Consider the following 17,937-nt stretch of genomic DNA (forward strand, 5'->3'; position numbering starts at 1 on the left):
ATTATAAGTAGTTCATATGAGTTGGGTGAAAGAAATTGATGCTTCAAAGTAATCTATGCTTGCGGAGAATAAAGCAACTCCATCTTGTAATTTCTTTTTAGTGATGGGGTCTTACTGTTGTCAAGGCTGGTCTCGAATTCCTGGGCTCAAACAATCCTCCCAACTCAGCCTCCCAAAGTTCTGGTATTACATGTGTGAGCCACCGCACTAGGCCACCAACTCCATCTTGGATGCCAGTCTGCCATGTTGACATCTCATTAACCCCTCTGCTGAGAATGCCTTTAAGATTTCTACTTTATCCACTGTTACCATAAATCCTGCCCTTAGGTCAAAACAACCTTGACATTAAACCCTGCCATTGGGCAGATTCACATAGCATTATTGCCTCTCCCTGAGGGATCGTCTTCAATTGTCCTACACATTCCTTCCCTATGATGCATCAGCCCTGGGTCTAGGGGGTAAAGGTGTTAGGACCCACTATCTCCTCTCACGGCTGCCTGGACATTATGACTTCTGTTCGTAAGTCACTATTAAATGTTCCTTTCTGAGAAACTGGATTTGTCCAGCTTCTTTCTTTGGCCTCTCAGTTTTTCAGCCTTTGTGGATAGGTTTGCATAGACCTGCTTGCCACTGAAAAATGGTCATCAGTACTACCAAAATATTTGAAATAATTTATACATTTTATTTTCAAATATAATCAAGGTAATGCAGACTCTGAAATTTATCACCAGCCTTGACTTCCCTCTTGAACTCTAAAGGAGGTATCTAACAACTCGACCTCCCCATTGAGTCTACCAGGCATTTCAAAATTAATATGACCAAAATATAATTCTTGATTTTCTACATCAAATCTGTTCCTTGCCCAGACTTTCCACTTGCTTAGGCCAAACATTTAGGAGTTATCATTGACTACTCTCTTGCTCACACACACATCAATCTTCAGCCAGCGTAGTAGACTCCTCTTTCAGTAATAACTCATAAGCAGCCACCTCCCTCTGCCTCCAATGCAGAGGGAGTTGCTGAACAAGAGACCAGTTCAGCTGGATTTCTCAATCATATCATTGGTCTCTGTCTGTACTGCTGTTTCCCCGTAATCCTTTCAGCAGTGGTTAGAGTAAACTTTGAAAAATGTAAAATGGGTCATTTCACTTCAGTGCTTAAAACCCTCTGAAGCCTTCTCTATATTTATACTTTAAAATCAAATAAAACAAAATTTAAGACCCTAACTATGGCTAACACCATCACGATCCAGCCTCTGGCGTCTTCTCTCTAGTATTAGGGTCTGTCTCATGCTCACTCCACTCTAGCCAATCAGCCTTTCTACTTGTGTTCCTGGACCAGGCCCAGCTTGTTTTCTCTTGGCTTTACACTTGTGTTATACCCTGTGCCTGAAATACTCTTCCCTGAAACTTTCCATGGATTGCCCCTCAACGTAATTTAGGTCTCTCTCCAAGAGTCATTCCTCAGAGGGACCTGACCCAACCTAAGAGAGCTTCTCACCCATCATTCTCTACTCCCTAATCTTGTTTAATTTTTCTCCATAAAACTTATCACTTACCAAAATTTGTATGTATTTGTTTATTTTTAGTTTGACACAGGGTCTCACTCTGTTGCCTGGGCTGGGTAGGATCATAGCTTACTGCAGCCTTAACCTCCCAGTCTCCAGTGATCCTCCTGTCTCAGCCTCCTGAGTAGCATGCACCACCATGCCCAGCATTTTTTTTTTTTTTTTTCAGAAGAGACAAGGTCTTGCTGTGTTGCCAAGGAAGTTCTCAAACTCCTGAGCTCAAGCAGTCCTCCCACCTTGGCCTCCCAAAGTGCTAGGATTACAGGCATGAGCCACCACACTTGGCCAGTTTATTTCTCAGTTTGCCTCCCTCACTAAAATTTGAGCCTGGGCCAGGAGTTGGTGGCTCACACCTATAGTCCCTGCACTTTGGGAGGCCAAGGCGGGAGTATCACTTGAGCCCAGTTCAAAACCAGCCTGAGCAGGATGGCGAGACCCCATCTCTAAAAAATTAAAATTAAAATAAAATAAAATAGCCAGGCTTGGTGGCTCACACCTCTAATCTAAGCTACTCAGGAAGGTTAGGCAAAGGAATCCCTTGAGCCCAGGGGTTCATGGCTGCAGTGAGCGGTAATCACATCACTATACTCCAGTCTGGGTGACAGAGTGAGACCCCATCTCTAAAAAAATAATAATAATAAATGAAAAAATGTGCTTTATGAGGGCAAGGGCTCATTCCTTACCACACTGTGTCTCCTTAGCATATATCCAATCCAGGGTCCTATCCCTATCTAACATCCTCTATACTTATTTCCCTGTTTATTAACTCTCACTCCCAGAATTCTATAAGCTCCTCAAGGGCAAGAATTATTTTCTAATCTTATCTATCCCCAGAACCCAAAACAGTGCTTATACAGTATTTGTGCTAAACAAATATTTGCTAAATAAATGAATGCTATATATAATTTAATGGGGTTTTTTTTTTTTTGGTGTTTTTCACCTTACCTTGATTGCTTTTTGAATATTTACACACGAATCTCTTATGGTCTTCAGTAACTTATTGAACCGTCCCATCTCTTGGACAAGTACAGTGTTCATGCTCTGAGTATAAGTTGTTGGGTATCTCCTCATGGCAGCCTCGATGTCGAAGTTGTTTGGAAGTTTGCCCAAGATGTCACTAGCGACCTCATTCACTACTTCATCTGATGATTTTGCACCAGCACCTGCTGAACGAGACTACGAAGAATCCAAACTATAACTCAAAAATCCTCATAAAGGTCTAAGAATAGCTGAATAGGAAAAATCCTAAGGTAAATCTTTATAAGAAAGAACATTGCTCTCTATTTTATCCATGATCCATCTCCACACAAGATTTATTAAAGTGATGGTAACAGGCAGGAGGATGGATTTTCAAGGGAAAACCATTGTTAGAGAGGAGGAATAAGGGCATGTAATGTGTTCAGAGGCAAAAGAGGATCTGGAGAAAGCAAATAAGCTGTATGCTTGGCTGCCAGGGTACAGGGGGAGTTGCAGATGCTGCAGATAGTGGAAGAAAAAGCATTGCACTGGTGGAGTGGCCAAGCGATGGTGGGCATTAAAACCCAGATGGGGGAAATCTCATCTTGCTTTGAGAAAGCATGCCACAAAATATATTTGCCAATAACTCTGGTGTCTACTGGTTGCCAAAAGCAGAGATATAGTTTTCTCCTTGAACCAGGAGAGAAAGAAAATAAGCTCATCTCCTCTAAGCAGCTGGAAGAGTTATGGAGGAAAGACAGACTTTAGTGATTCACGTTGGAAGCAAGGAAGGACAATTTCAATTCCATTTTTGTTTTTTATATTTATGGTGGCATTGTGTAAATGAATCTATATTTTCTGAAAAAAAAATTAAATCCTCAGAACAAATGAATATGGGGTATGTGTTGAAAGAAAACAAGTACTATTAGAACATAAATAAATACATCTCATGTTTTACCAGTCAAAGGAAACTGTGTTTAGTCTTCTTTTAGATTTTGTTTCCTGGTTTCTATACTATAAATATTAATATGCTCAAAATTGATTCTGAAAATATTAACTTTTTTATTGTGTTTTTAATATTAATTATTTTTACCTAAGTTTCTACTGTGACTCTTTTTTTTTTTTTTGAGATGTAGTCTCACTCTGTTGCCCAGGCTGGAGTGCCGTGGCACGATTTCCGTTCGCTGCAACTTCTGCCTCCCGGGTTCAAGCACTTCTCCTGCCTCGGTCTCCCAAATAGCTGGGATTATAGGGGACTGCTACCACGCCTGGCTAATTTTTGTATTTTTAGTAGAGACAGTGTTTCACCATGTTGGCCAGGCTGGTCTCAAACTCCTGGCCTCAGGTGATCCGCCTGCCTCGGCCTCCCAAAGGGCTGGGATTATAGGCATGAGCCACCGTGCCTGGCCTCTACTGTGATTTTAACACTACTTACCACATACCACCATAATATCCTATACAGTTACACAATAAAATAATTAAATGTTGGTACATTTTAATTATGGGCTATTAAAAAAGAGATATGCTCATATAATAATCCTTTATTATGATTCCATAGTACCGGGTTTACAATAAAATATAAAAAACAAATCATAGAGGACAAAAAGTGAGTATTTGGCTAAAACTAATGAAATATCTAATTCCATTATATTTAAAGAATCTATGCTGATTTCCAGTAGTATTTTGGTGTGCATAAAAGGCAGCAAAAACTCATTAAAATATTCCCATATTCTAACAAGAGCTGTGCCTCTGCAAAAAAAAAAAAAAAAAAACAAATCCAGGTCTATGGTTCTTCAAAAAACGTAAAAAAAATTTAATAACGCAAACATTCCCCTTACCTATTTCTCACACACAAAGATCACATGATTAGGGTGATAGGTTTTTGAAAGTAATATCCAACTGATACTGATAATTAAGAGCAATTGGGTCCTATTTATTTATAATTATTTATCTTAGCTATTTCCTCTTTACTATCTTTCTTTAGAGTTATCACAAATAGCATCTGGAATCTTCTAAGGGTTATTTTCCTCTTAAAGATAAGTGGAATTCATTTTCAGAGACATCAGAAAGTTTAACCTTTTCAGAGATCCTAGACTATTATCTAGTTTTATAATATTCTAAGTTGAAACAATTTTTCTATTCTAAATAGTGTGTGGCAGTTAACCACAAGCAAAGGAGCTCTGCACAAGCAAACTTCTTAGCTCTGATAGCTTCCTCTTTTATTTTTTCCAAGATAAATTAGTTAAATACAAAAAGTCTTGTCATCATTAACTTGCTCTCCAAGCTCTGCAGTTCTGGTCTCTTTACCTCTGAATTGTGATAAACCCAATCTAGAATCACTGAACTACTGCTCACCCATTACTATAATTGTATTCGCCAATCTGAGTTTCAGGATTTAAAGAGGCTGTTTAATTATATACTGAAAAGATACCCCTTGTGTATTTAAACTTATTTGTTTGGTTCAGAGTCATTTTCTGTTGGAATGACCCCACTGTTTTACGTATTCTGTAATGTGGCACACCCCGTCAAGTTTAAGTAAAGCCAAAAGACACTGTTAATGTCCTGTTGTCAGACTGTTGTGTATTACATGCAATCTAATGCTCCTAAAGAGCTACTCATTCATGTTTGCACATATACTTTTATGCCTAGGCAATAACTGATTTTAGTGCTATCAATATCTAAAATGGATGTAAAAATAGTCTTTGTTCCTTTTCCCTTACTAGAAAATGTCATAGTAGAGTAGACCACAGATAGGAGTTCCATGGACTCTTCCATTATTCCATTATGCTATTACTAATGAATAGTCCACATTAACCTTCTAATTTTTAGCTTTTAAAGAATCTCTGGCTATCTGCCTTCTAATTCTCATCCCACTTTCAGAATCTGGAAAGAGAATACAGCATAGTGGTTTAGAACACAAGATTCTGGAGCCAAACTGGTAGGAGCCAGACCGCTTGGTTTTGAGTCCTGATTTGAAATCGTACTAGCTGACTTTGGGCAAACTGCTTAATCTTTCTGTGCCTCACTTTTCTCACTGTAAAATGGGAATAGTAATAGTTAGACCCTACTTCAAGGGATTGTCATTAGCATTGCATTGTTATACATAATAGCACTTGGAACAGCACTAGTACAGAGTAAGCACTATACAAAAGTATTAACTGTTGCCATTTTTACTCTGAGATGCCATAAAAAGATCAGTTACAATTCAGTTAATAGGATAATTTGCTTGACTGATTATTCTTCCTTAATTCATCAAAATTTTATTGAATCATTATGGGCACTCTTGCCATTTGGACTAATTTCCTTTCAAAAACAAATTAAATTAACAACTGAGCATATCTTCTAAAGGAATAACAATACAAGATAGCTTCTTCTTTTATTTTTTCCAAGATAAATTAGTTAAATACAAAGTCTTGTCATCACTGACTTGCTCTCCAAGCTCTGTAGTTCTGGTCTCTTTACCTCTGAATTGTGATAAACCCAATCTATCTCTTAATAGACAAGCAAGATTAGCAAATGTTTTTCATTAAAATGTACTGACCTGTGCTTACGGCAGCTAAATTCTGGTGTCTTTGCAGATTGCTTTCCCACACCCCAATGCGCTTATGCACTCTCCAGGAGAGCTGCGTCTACAAATTCTTCTCCTATACTTTTAAATTCATTTTGTACTTACTATTGCAATTATATTTTAAATGTTATACTAATATAAATCTGAAAAAATATGAGTGTGAATGAAACTGTGTCCATGTAAATCAGTTTAAATGTTCTGGAACAGCTGTTGAAATACTAGGGGACTGGAAAATAAAATAGGTAAAATTTTAGATGAATTCTCTCATCAAACTGCTTCCCAAGTATCTTTGAAATTCTTCTTCCTCTTTAAAGAAATTTAAAAGGGACACAATGTATGATGTATGTAGGTAGGGCAAGAAAGGCAAAATGAAACTCCTAGAAGCAGAATGATACTTAAAGAATATGTCTTGGTTCCCAAAAAAAGATAGATGAAAAAAAAAAAACCACACGTTCAGGTACTTAGTGTTCAAATCCTTATTTAAGTTATGTATGTATTTTTGTCTTTTCCTTTAAATGTTTCTCCACTTGAACAGAATTGTGTAAGGAAGCCTGTTCAGTGCTGGCACACGTGCCTGGGGAGCATCCTTCCCAGGCCTCAGAATCCAGCTCCTATACAGATCACACACCTGTGTAAGAAGAATGTTATCAAATAGCAGCTGAGTTTCTGACTGATCCTTAGTGATATCTGCATTGGCATTCATCCCAAAGATTTCTGGTGCTGGGGTCAGTGGCAGAGTCTTTGTGTATTCGATGTAGCTTTTGTGCTGCAGCGATGAATAACAAGAAGTCAGGAGGTTAGAAATCAATTACTTTCTAGAACTTTTCACAGAAAAGAGGCAGTTTTCAATACTCAAGTTATTGACTGGATAGGCCTGTGACACTGGACATTGAGTGCTTTCACTTTCTTTCAGCCTGGGCCAAAGTTTAAAAAAAAATATGAACAGCTAGGCGCGGTGGCTCACGCCTGTAATCCCAGCACTTTGGGAGGCCGAGGCGGGTGGATTACCTGAGGTCGGGAGTTTGAGACCAGCCTGACCAACATGGAGAAACCCCGTCTCTACTAAAAATACAAAAATTAGCCAGGCGTGGTAGCAGTCCCCTATAATCCCAGCTATTTGGGAGACCAAGGCAGGAGAAGTGCTTGAACCCGGGAGGCAGAAGTTGCGGTAAGCCGAGATTGCACCATTACACTCCAGCCTGGGCAAGAAGAGTGAAACTCCATCTCAAAAAAAAAGAAAAGAGGAAAAAAAAAGAATATATTTACCGAGAAAAAGAAAATGTACCATTCAATTGGAATGGGTTTTTTAATGGGAGGAGGGGAATCCTGGTAACTTCATTTAGAAATTACCTACAGAGAAATCTTTGTGTCATATTTTGCTGATGATTATTCTTAATTTATCATAATAAAAATATTTTTTTCTGATTTACTCTGATTATTCTGTTTACTCTTACTGTAAAAAATTCACCCAATTCAAAAAAGTAAAAATTATTTAAAATTCTATTATTCTGAGATAATCACCGTTAACATTATACTTCTTTTTATGCATACACACATATTTTATATTTTATTTAAATGGACTTCTATTAAAATTTCATACCTTCCTTGATGCTCATAGAATCATATACAAACATCCACACACGCACATGGCAAAGGGGGTTTGGTCATGGATGGCTTTACGATTTGGATCACTTTACAAACATCTTACTTCATCTTGCTTTTTTCTCACTTGGCAATTCATCATTGGAGATCTTGTTACCCCAGCTCCCATGTTGACTTGCTGTACCCAACAGTGACCTAGGCTTTGGGAGTGATTTTTCCCTTTATCTATACCAACATCTGCCCTTGGCTAGCATTAATCCTAGTGGAAGATGAGGTTAGGGTTGGGGGGTTACAGTATGTGTTTCTGTTGCTTGTGTTTAACTTTCAATATACGCCCTTTGACTTCTGGGAATAACATGAGAACCAACTTGATTGTCTTAGCAATCTCTAGAAATCCACTGTGATCATCAGAAGGCAGTGGACAGGACTGGAGAAGAGCAGAAGGGAATCTTGGTCTTGTGCTGCAGGTGGTTCTGTGACTCGCTGCCACCTTCTTACCTGTGTGGCCTTGGGCAAATTATTCTACTGTAATGAACCTGCTTTCTCATTTGTAAAAGGGATAAAATAATAATACCAATGTTAATTTGATGCTCTAGTGAGATAATTACTTGCAACTGACTTCCAAATAATTATAAATATTAACTACTACTGCTAATAATATTTTGCTAATACCATCCCTTATGTATTTTCATTTTAATTGGGGACAATGTCTTTTTAGCCAAAGGACTGAGTTTATGATGACAGAACTTCAGGTCACCGAAAAAGCGTGAGACACGTTTCTGATACTTCTTACATTACAGCAAACAGGAAACCCCTAATTCCACCTATAGCATGAGCTTTGTTTTATCCCTATATGACTGAAGAAAGCACAGACAAGGGTAACAAAAAAACAAGGCCTGCAGCAAAATCACCATTTAAAAAATATCATCACTACCAAAATAATTTCATGTCTTACTGCTTTTAGTTTTTTTGAAGGGCATACTTACATCACCAGAAGGAGGAACAAAATAGATGCCACTTGAGTCGAACTTATAGTCTGAATTTTCAACTAATTCGGGATTGAAGAATTTGCTTAGAATGCTGCGCAGCGTGCGCCGGTCCCAGTCATCGGTCACTCTGCCTCCATAATTGCATTCGCCAGTCATGTACCGCAGAGCCTCATACGGCAGTTCCTAAAATAGTGCGTGTCAGTCAACCAGTTATCAGTAGCATGTTATACAGAATCGTGTTTCTTGTTTTTTCCTATTATTAAATTAAACATCTTACAAAAAGTTCGCATTAACACAACTTCCCTTCGTATGCTTCCCTGCTAATTGTTGCCATTTTTCCCAGGGCCGTTCACTTCTTTTCTGGCTTTTTATTTCCATCCAGTCAATGCTGAGAATGGAATTCCTCTATTAACTTGTGAATTTATTGTCTATTCAACCAAAATTATTTCAACACCTACTATGTGCCAGATACGAATGAATTAGATCATAATGTCATCTATGAAAACTTTGCACAGCTGAGTGACATGCAAAGCAGACAGAGTGTAATTCAGAGGGCCGGGCATGATGGCTCACAACTGTAATCCCAGCACTTTGAGAGGCCAAGGTGAGAGAATCACTTGAGCCCAGTAGTTTGAGAACAGCCTGGGCAACATGGGGAGACCCTGTCCCTACCAAAAAAAAAATTAACCAGGTATAGTAGCACATGCCTATAGTCCCAGCTAGGGAAAGGGCTGGGGTAGGAGGATCGAAGCTGCAGTGAACAATAATTGTGCCACTACTCTCCAGCCTGGGTGACAGAGCAAGACCCTGTCTGGGGGAAAAAAAAAATAATAATATATATATATATAAAATAAAACTCAGAGATCAGCAGTGTTACTTCACCACCTTTCAATATCCATATATATTTGACAATTTGAATCATATATATACAATTGTACACTTTTTTTTTTTTGAGACTGAGTTTCGCTCTTGTTGCCCAGGCTGGAGTGCAATGGCACGATCTCGGCTCACTGCAACCTCCACCTCCCAGGTTCAAGCGTTTCTCCTGCCTCAGCCTCCCGAGTAGCTGGTACTACAGGCGTGTGCCACCACGCCCAGCTAATTTTTTGTATTTTTAGTAGAGACGGGGTTTCACCATGTTAGCCAGGATGATCTCGATCTCCTGACCTCATGATCTGCCTGCCTTGGCCTCCCAAAGTGCTGGGATTACAGGCGTGAGCTACCGCTCCCAGCCAGACTGTACACTTTTTTTTTCACAAATTCCTATATGACTTCTTTTACAATTTCATAAAACATTCTTTGAAAATACTATTTTAATAACTGTTTTCTAATATTAAACACTTTCATTGCTTCTAATTTTTTAGTGTGCTGAATTATGTTCATTAAATATACATTTCTTAAAATGTCTAATGATTCTTCAGTCTAGATTCCTGAAAAGGAAATTACTATTTTCTTTCCAAAGAAAGAAGCTTATAAAAAGCAATTTATAAACATTACCAGTCTGCTTTTCCAAAAAGCTGAAGCATTTGTAGCAGCCAGTTTTAAAATCTTTGCTAATATGGTAGGTCAATAATATTATTTTAATTTGCATTTCTAGAATAATAGTGAGGTCCACAATTATTTCATATGTTTTATAATATTTGTTGTTTTTTTTTTTAAACTGGCCTCCTATCTACTTTTCCTAGTAAAGTATTGTAGGGTTTTTTTGTTTGTTTTTTGAGTCAGAGTCTTGCTCTGTCACCCAGGCTGGAGTACAGTGGTGTGATCAGGGCTCACTGTCTCCACCTCCAGGGTTAAAGAGATCCTCCTACCTCAGCCTATCAAGTAGCTGAGACTACAGATATATGCCACCATGCCCGACTAATTTTTGTATTTTATGTAATGGTGGGGTTTCACCATGTTGCCCAGGCTGGCCTCGAACTCCCAGGCTCAGGCAATCCACTGCCTTAGCCTCCCAAAGTGCTGGGATTACAGGCATGAACCACTGCACCCTGCCCTATTAAAGTTTTAATAGTACTTCTTTGTATATACTCTTTTACAAACTGACTTTTATTTTTCAAATTTGTGGAAATATTTTTTCTACTTAGTTTTAAAAAGTATTATGTTCTTTAGTGTATAGAATTTTTAGTTTATGAATGCAATGGTGTTGATTTTTCACATTGCAATTTATTTTATCCTGAGCATAAATATTCACACACCCACTAGCAGTACAGAAAATTCTATTTCTCACTACTCTCAAGAAAGCAGAGTATTATCATTTAGGAAAATAATTGATAATAAAACAATATAATTATTTTTAATTTTGATTTTGACATTGGCACTCTCAAAATTTTTATTCACCATTTGTATTTCTTATTTTACAAATTATTCACTCTGATCTGTTTTTCTAATTTAAATGGTTATCTTCTTTTTCTTATTCAAAAGCTCTTTGTAAAAATTGAATCAGTCTTTCAGATAAAATTTTAAATATTTTATCCATTTTGATTTATCTTTTACTTCTATGATGTTTATGATAGTTTAATATAGCAATATTTAAAAATATTTTATGCTAGGCCAGGCGCGGTGGCTCACACTTGTAATCCCAGCACTTAGGGAGGCCGAGGCAGGTAGATCACTGGAGGTCAGGAGTTTGATACCAGCCTGGCCAACATGGTGAAACCCCATCTCTACTAAAAATACAAAAATTAGCTGGATGTGGTGGAGCAAACACCTGTAACCCCAGCTACTCAGGAGGCTGAGGCATGAGAATCACTTGAACCTGGGAGGTGGAGGTTGCAGTGAGCCGAGATCGTGCCATTGCACTCCAGCCTGGGCAACAGGGCAAGACTCTGTCTCAAAATATATATATCTCTCAAAAAATATATATATTTTTATACTAAAATATAGTAATCTCTTGAGAATTTTTTCATCATTTTTGTGCTTTCTGTGTCCTCCTTACAGTAACCTACTAAAATCTAAAGTGCATAGATCTGACATTCTAGTGATCCCACTTTGAGCAAACCTTTCAAGTAGAAACAGTAGCACTAGGGTAAGTAGTAGTGATTAGAGAGGTGAAATTTATTGAATTAGATGCTGGAAATTATAAGACTTGTTATTTGGTAGAACTAGAACTTAAGGCAGTGAATTTAGGAGAACACGTGTCAGTGACAAAGCCCTTGTGAAAAAAAACAAATCAAATCAGGAAGAACTGCAGAACATTTACGTGCTTCCAACTGCAAATGTGAGCGGAGTTTGATGATACACACACTGCCTGGGCTTGCGCTGTTGACAGGCCCTCACCCCATAAAAATGAAGTACAATAAGAAAACGAAATATAATAAGAAAACTCAATGCAAATCAAATAAGTAGTAAATGAGGTAGAGGTGGATCAGCTAGCCCCTGAGAAGGCTTTGTGATGTAGACATAGATGAGATATGGAGGAGAATTTCATAAGGGTTAAACTTGGCCAACATGCCCCTTAGAGTCCATGAGGTAAATGCTATCTGTTGTTTCTCTCAGAAGTTTGGTCAAATCCAGGGCCTATTAAATTGAGGAGTGTTTTCCCCAGGGGTGGGTGGGTTGGTGGGCATGTAGATTACTAAAGTTTCTAGAAATAGTGGCAGTTTGCTGCTTGGATTGCTTCCCTGTTCCTTGTTACAAGAGGGTTGAGACAATGAGCAGCAGGAGAGAGTAGGTGAAAACAGGGCTTGAAGTCAACAACTAGTATTCATGGTTATATAAGAAGTTCATTTTAACCTTAACTAGCAAAACACACACACAAAAAAAATCTTAATTATCAAAAAGGGGAAATGCTGTGTAAGTGGTCATTAAAACGAAGATCTCTATCTACTTTGAAAGTTATCCACAACATATGTAGGTAAAAAAAAGTAAGCTGAAGATAAATATGTACACTATAATAATGTTTTTGAGAAAAAATTATGTGTATTGTGTTTATATATGTGTATCTATATATGCACAGGAAAATGTCCAGGCACATATGCCCCAGGATGTGAAAATGGTTGCCTTGGGGATCAGTTAGGGTCAGAATGAGGGGTGAGAGGTGGGTCTTATACACACACACACACACACACACACACACACACAGACACACCCCTACCAAAACAAGAATGACAAAGCAATTGCCCATCTGCCAAGTAGATAATATATATCCACCTAAATTTTCTTCTTTTACACTTTTAATTTTTTCTATTTAGTCTTTTTGGATCCAACAGAAATTATATATGAAAAATCTACTTTAGCAAATAACCAATTATTCTAACTTCATTTATCGAATACCTTTTCCATTTTCTAATGTTGATTGTTCAAGAAGGAGTGCATTAGACTTAATAATGTCAAAGGGAGCTATGAATCCACATTCCGCAAAGAATCCCTCTTTAACTCATGATGAAGTATACATGACTCAAGTATAGCAGTTTTGTCAAGTTTGCAATACAACTACTATGCTGGAGGAATTGTGAAGCACTTGCTGACTTGTCATTTAATAGAAGGAACCACTTTGGTCAGTGAAACATGTCATTTAAAGATTCCTGAAGAAAGTGAAATAGCTCATACTTGTACCACATAATTATTTATCATTGTTTACTTAATACATTTAAATATCATATTCTTTCACTATAAATGAACTAAAAGAACCACAGAAAAACGTGTAAATTAGCCATTTTTTTCCAAAAAAAACTTGTATTATTTCTGCAAAGTCCTGAAAGTTAGATGGAGTTCAGCATTTAAAAAGACATAACACTTTTGAAATTACTGTTGCAAATCCAACAGGCACTTAATTTATTCTCTCCAGCATTTAACAGGATGAACTATTCTTGATACTCTTTATTTACTCAGCTTGCTCGCTCCTGCTTTTTTTCCTGGCTGCACCATCTGCCCTCCATGTCTTCTGTTCTCTCTCCTACCATTGTGTTTTGGTGCTCACCAACATACAATCTTTGTTCTCTTCTTTTTCTACAGCACAAGGCCCCCCCTTTAAATCTCATCTATTTTCAGGCTTCTCCTAACACTTGAATAATCTACAAATCTCTATTTTGTGCTCTCTCTTCCCTTGAGTTTTATATCTATATGCCAAGAGCCTAAAAGACATTTTTACCTGGATATCCACTCGCCCATCTGCTCTATACCTATTAATGCCTGGTTCTATTCCCTGTCTGGATTAATGAATGAAATCACCACCAATCCACACCAGAAAACTCACATCAACCAAGGCTTCTCCCTCTCCCTTTACCATTGAATATACAAGTCATTTCAATCCTTTCCCCTACATATCCATTGTATCTCTACCATGTTCCCTAATCTTGCTCAAATGATTTCGTTTAGACTCTTATCGTTATCTGCCTGGGTTATCATGATAGTCTCCTGTATTACTTTTCTATGACACCAATAGGTGGCTTAAAATGATAGAAATTTATTTTCTAACAGTGCTGGAGCCTAAAAGTCTGAAATCAAGGGACTGGCAGGCCACACTCTCTCTCAAGCCTCTGTAAGGATCTTTCCCAGCCTCCTCTAGTTGTAGCTCCAGGTGTTCCTTGGCTTGTGGCAGCACAACTCAAATCTCTGCCTCTGTCTTCACATGGCTGTCTTCCTTGTCTGTGTGTGTTCAGATTTCTCTCTTTTTATAATGACACTAGTCATATTAGATTAACGGCCCAACCTACTCCCACATGACCACATTTTAACTTGACTAGTTACACTCACAATGACCCCATCCCAAAATAATGTCACATTCTGAATTACCATGGATTAAGACTTCAACATGTCTTTTACAGGGACACAATTCAACTCCTAGTATCTCCTAAAACCAGCCTGCCAGCTAAGTCTCTCTAAATCCACTCTCCATTCTGTTGTAAGAGTGATCTTCCTAAAAGGCAAAAATAGTCTCCAAAAAGCACACCAATAACAATAGAATAACCACCAAATTAGTTGGCATGGCATAACGTTCCAAATCACTCACAGTTAACCAAATTTTTTCACTGATTTGTACTTTTTTTTTTTTAAGACTATTTTTAAAGAACAGTTTTAGGTTCACAACAAAACGGAACAAAAGGTATGGGGATTTCCCACATATTCCCTGTCCCCATACCTGCACAGCCTCCCCCAGTATCAACATCCATGACCAAAGTGGCACACGTCTTACAAATGATGAGCCTACACTGACACATCATTCATGAGGACTCGAAGTCCACAGCTGACATTAGGGTTCACTCCTGGGGTTGTACATCCTATGGATTTGGACAGATTCATAATGCTGTGTATCTACCATTACAGTATCGTATAGAATATTTTTGCTGCCCTAAATAAAAATCATCTGTGTTCTACCTATTCATTTTTCTTTCCTACCTAAGCCTTGGGAACCAATAATCATTTCACTGTCTCCACAATTTTGCCTTTTTCAGGATGTCATATAGTCGAAATCACAGACTATGCAGGCTTTTTAGACTGTATTCTCCCCACTTAGCAATATGCATTTAAGTTTTCTCCATGTCATTTTATGGTTTAATAGCTTATTTCTTTTTAACACAGAATAATATCCCATTGTCTGAATGTATCACAGTTTCTCCATTCACCTACTAAAGGACATCTTGGTTGCTTCCAAGTTTTGCCAATTATGAATAAAGCTTCTACACGTCTATATGCAGGTATTTGTGTGGACCTAAGTTTTCAACTGCACTGGGAAAATACAAAGGAGCATGATTGCTGGATCATATGGTAAAAGGATGTTTAGTTTTATAAGAAACTGCTAAAGTATCTTCCATAGTGGCTGTACCCACACCAGCAATTAATGAGAGTTCCTGCTGCTCCACATCCTTGTTAGCATTTGGTGGTGTCAATGTTCCAGATTTTGGTCATTCTAATAGATGTGTAATGGTCTCTCATTGTTTTAGTTTTTATTTCTCTGATGACATATAATGTGGACCATCTTTTATATGCTTATCATATTGTATATATTTATTAGTGAGATGTCTGTTAATATCTTTGACCCTTTTTTTTTTTTTTTTTTTGAGATGGAGTCTCGCTCTGTCACCCAGGCTGGAGTGCAGTGGGCACGATCTCGGCTCACTGCAAGCTCCGCCTCCCGGTTTCACGCCATTCTCCTGCCTCAGCCTCCCGAGTAGCTGGGACTACAGGCGTGTGCCATCACGCCCGGCTAATTTTTTGTATTTTTAGTAGAGACGGGGTTTCACCATGTTGGTCAGGATGATCTCGATCTCCTGACCTCATGATCTGCCTGCCTTGGCCTCCCAAAGTGCTGGGATTACGGGCGTGAGCCACCGCACCCGGCCGACCAATTTTTAAACCAGGAATTTTGTTTCCTTATTGTTGAGTTTTAAGAGTTTGTTGGATATTTTGGATAAGAGTCCTTTTTCGGATACGTCTTTTACAAACATTTTCTCTCAGTCTGTGTGTGTGTGTGTTTAATTTAATTTAATTTATTTTTTTAAGACAGGGTCTTGTTTAGCTAGGACTTGTATTAGCTAGGACTTCTAGTACAATGTCGAAAAGCAGTAGTGAGAAAGGATATCATTGCCTTGTTCCTGATCTTGGTGGGAAAGCTTCTAGTTTCTCACCATTTAAGTACAATTAGCTGTAGGTTTTTTGTATGTTTGTTTAATCAAGTTGAGGATGCTCCCCTCCATTCCTAGTTTACTGAGAGCTTTTTTTTTGGGGGGGGTTCTTGTTTTGTTTTAAATCATGAATGAGTTGGATTTTTTCAGATGTTTTTTCTGCATCTATTGATATGATCATGTGGTTTTTCTTCTTCAGCCTTCTAATTCATTAACTGAATTTGTAATGTTAAACCAGTCTCGCATACCTGCATACTTTTAACTGACTCTTCACTAAATAATATTTTAAATTAGAATATACCCTACAAGTGTTCAGAACAAATTCCTAAATGGAAGAGCTTCTCATCCTTTTTTATTTTTTTTGTTTTGAAAAGTGTAATTATAGCTCGAATACTTCCTCAGGCACTGTATCACTGCATTTTTGCTCCCTTATTAGTGTATTTTTTGGATAAATGTTACTACAAGAACAAAGCTCATTAAATTTATGATTCTTTTGAATATTTTGTCAAATTTAGAAGCTGCAGAATTGAGGGCTTTCTGAATTCATTCTATAGAATAAGAGTTTGTCTGATGAAACACAGAAGCCCAAATAAAAGATTCTTCACATAAGTTTAGATACACCATCTGAACTCTCAGTATTTATTTTGTTCAGTTTCTTCTTTACTTTTATAGAGATAGAATCCAATGCCTTCCTGTTTGTAAGCCTTTTTAAAAAGTCATAATTTACTAAAAGTTTCAAAAACCAAAACTTTTTAATACTCAATTGACGAAATGATTTAGTTATAGATTTCAAACTAAATTTGAACAAAATTGTCAAAATTTAGAGGATTAACTTTCAGGAAAAGGCCTCATATTTTTATAGGACATTTGGGTTTATTTACCAAGTGCTTCTTCAAAGGTACAGGCATGTCAAAAATCCCATTGATAAATAGCAAAGAGAGAAAGGGTACTGCCATGCTGCGTGTGTATGAGTACATCAGAATTGGAGAGGCTGAAATGTGGTTGATGTGACAACATTAGGCTGTTTGGCTTCTTTCCACAGTCTATACCCCAGGTTAACACCAATGGCTTAAATAGATTTTTTTTTTTCCTGACAAATGGTCCAAGCTCTGGAATAATGGTATAACGACATTTCCCTAAAAATAAAGTCATACTCCACAAAGGAAGACAACTGGTCTGTTTGTTTTTTACATTTTGGAACCTGGTTAATAGTCTTCTCAAGTCCTTTTCAAAATAAGTATAATATTATCATTTTTAGGATCTCCCTAAGTGTTTGTGTGTCAAAATAAATGATATATCATGGGTTTCTAATAGACAAACTGATGTCCTAACTACCTAGTATAGCAGTTATAATACCCTATTACAATAAAGTACTACTTAATAAGCTGTTGGGAACTACTCTCCTATTCATTTCATAAGAGTAGAAATTAATCAGAAGTGCCCACTTACTATAACACACTTATAACATGATAAAGAGCAACATAGGTAATGTCCTTGCTGTGATTTTTATGATACCTCATACTGGTTCAGGAACATGTGGAGCTGCTGTACACTGATTCTCAGATCTGTCTCATTGAACTCATAAGGAATATTCCACCCTAGGGGTCCAAATTTCCGTCTTTCTTGTACCAAAGCATGAAAGAAACACAGGCCATAAAGCAATTTCTTGAATTCCTCCTGTAATGAGAA

At 37.6% G+C, this 17,937-nt stretch overlaps 1 protein-coding gene across 1 annotated transcript in view; it reads right to left on the reverse strand.

Annotated features, from left to right (window-relative positions):
* The window catches only part of DNAH7 (dynein axonemal heavy chain 7), a 331,737-nt gene that overhangs the window by 31,623 nt on the left and 282,177 nt on the right, over nt 1-17,937 (reverse strand). The window contains exons 58-61 of the mRNA XM_004032984.5: nt 17,764-17,925; nt 8,681-8,866; nt 6,721-6,858; nt 2,513-2,743 (exon numbers count right to left, since the gene is read on the reverse strand). Of these exons, the coding sequence (XP_004033032.4) occupies nt 2,513-2,743; nt 6,721-6,858; nt 8,681-8,866; nt 17,764-17,925 (717 nt within the window). The remainder of the gene's footprint in view (nt 1-2,512; nt 2,744-6,720; nt 6,859-8,680; nt 8,867-17,763; nt 17,926-17,937) is intronic.

Source organism: Gorilla gorilla, chromosome 11 (assembly GCF_029281585.2).
Source record: "Gorilla gorilla gorilla isolate KB3781 chromosome 11, NHGRI_mGorGor1-v2.1_pri, whole genome shotgun sequence".
Taxonomy (NCBI): domain Eukaryota; kingdom Metazoa; phylum Chordata; class Mammalia; order Primates; family Hominidae; genus Gorilla; species Gorilla gorilla.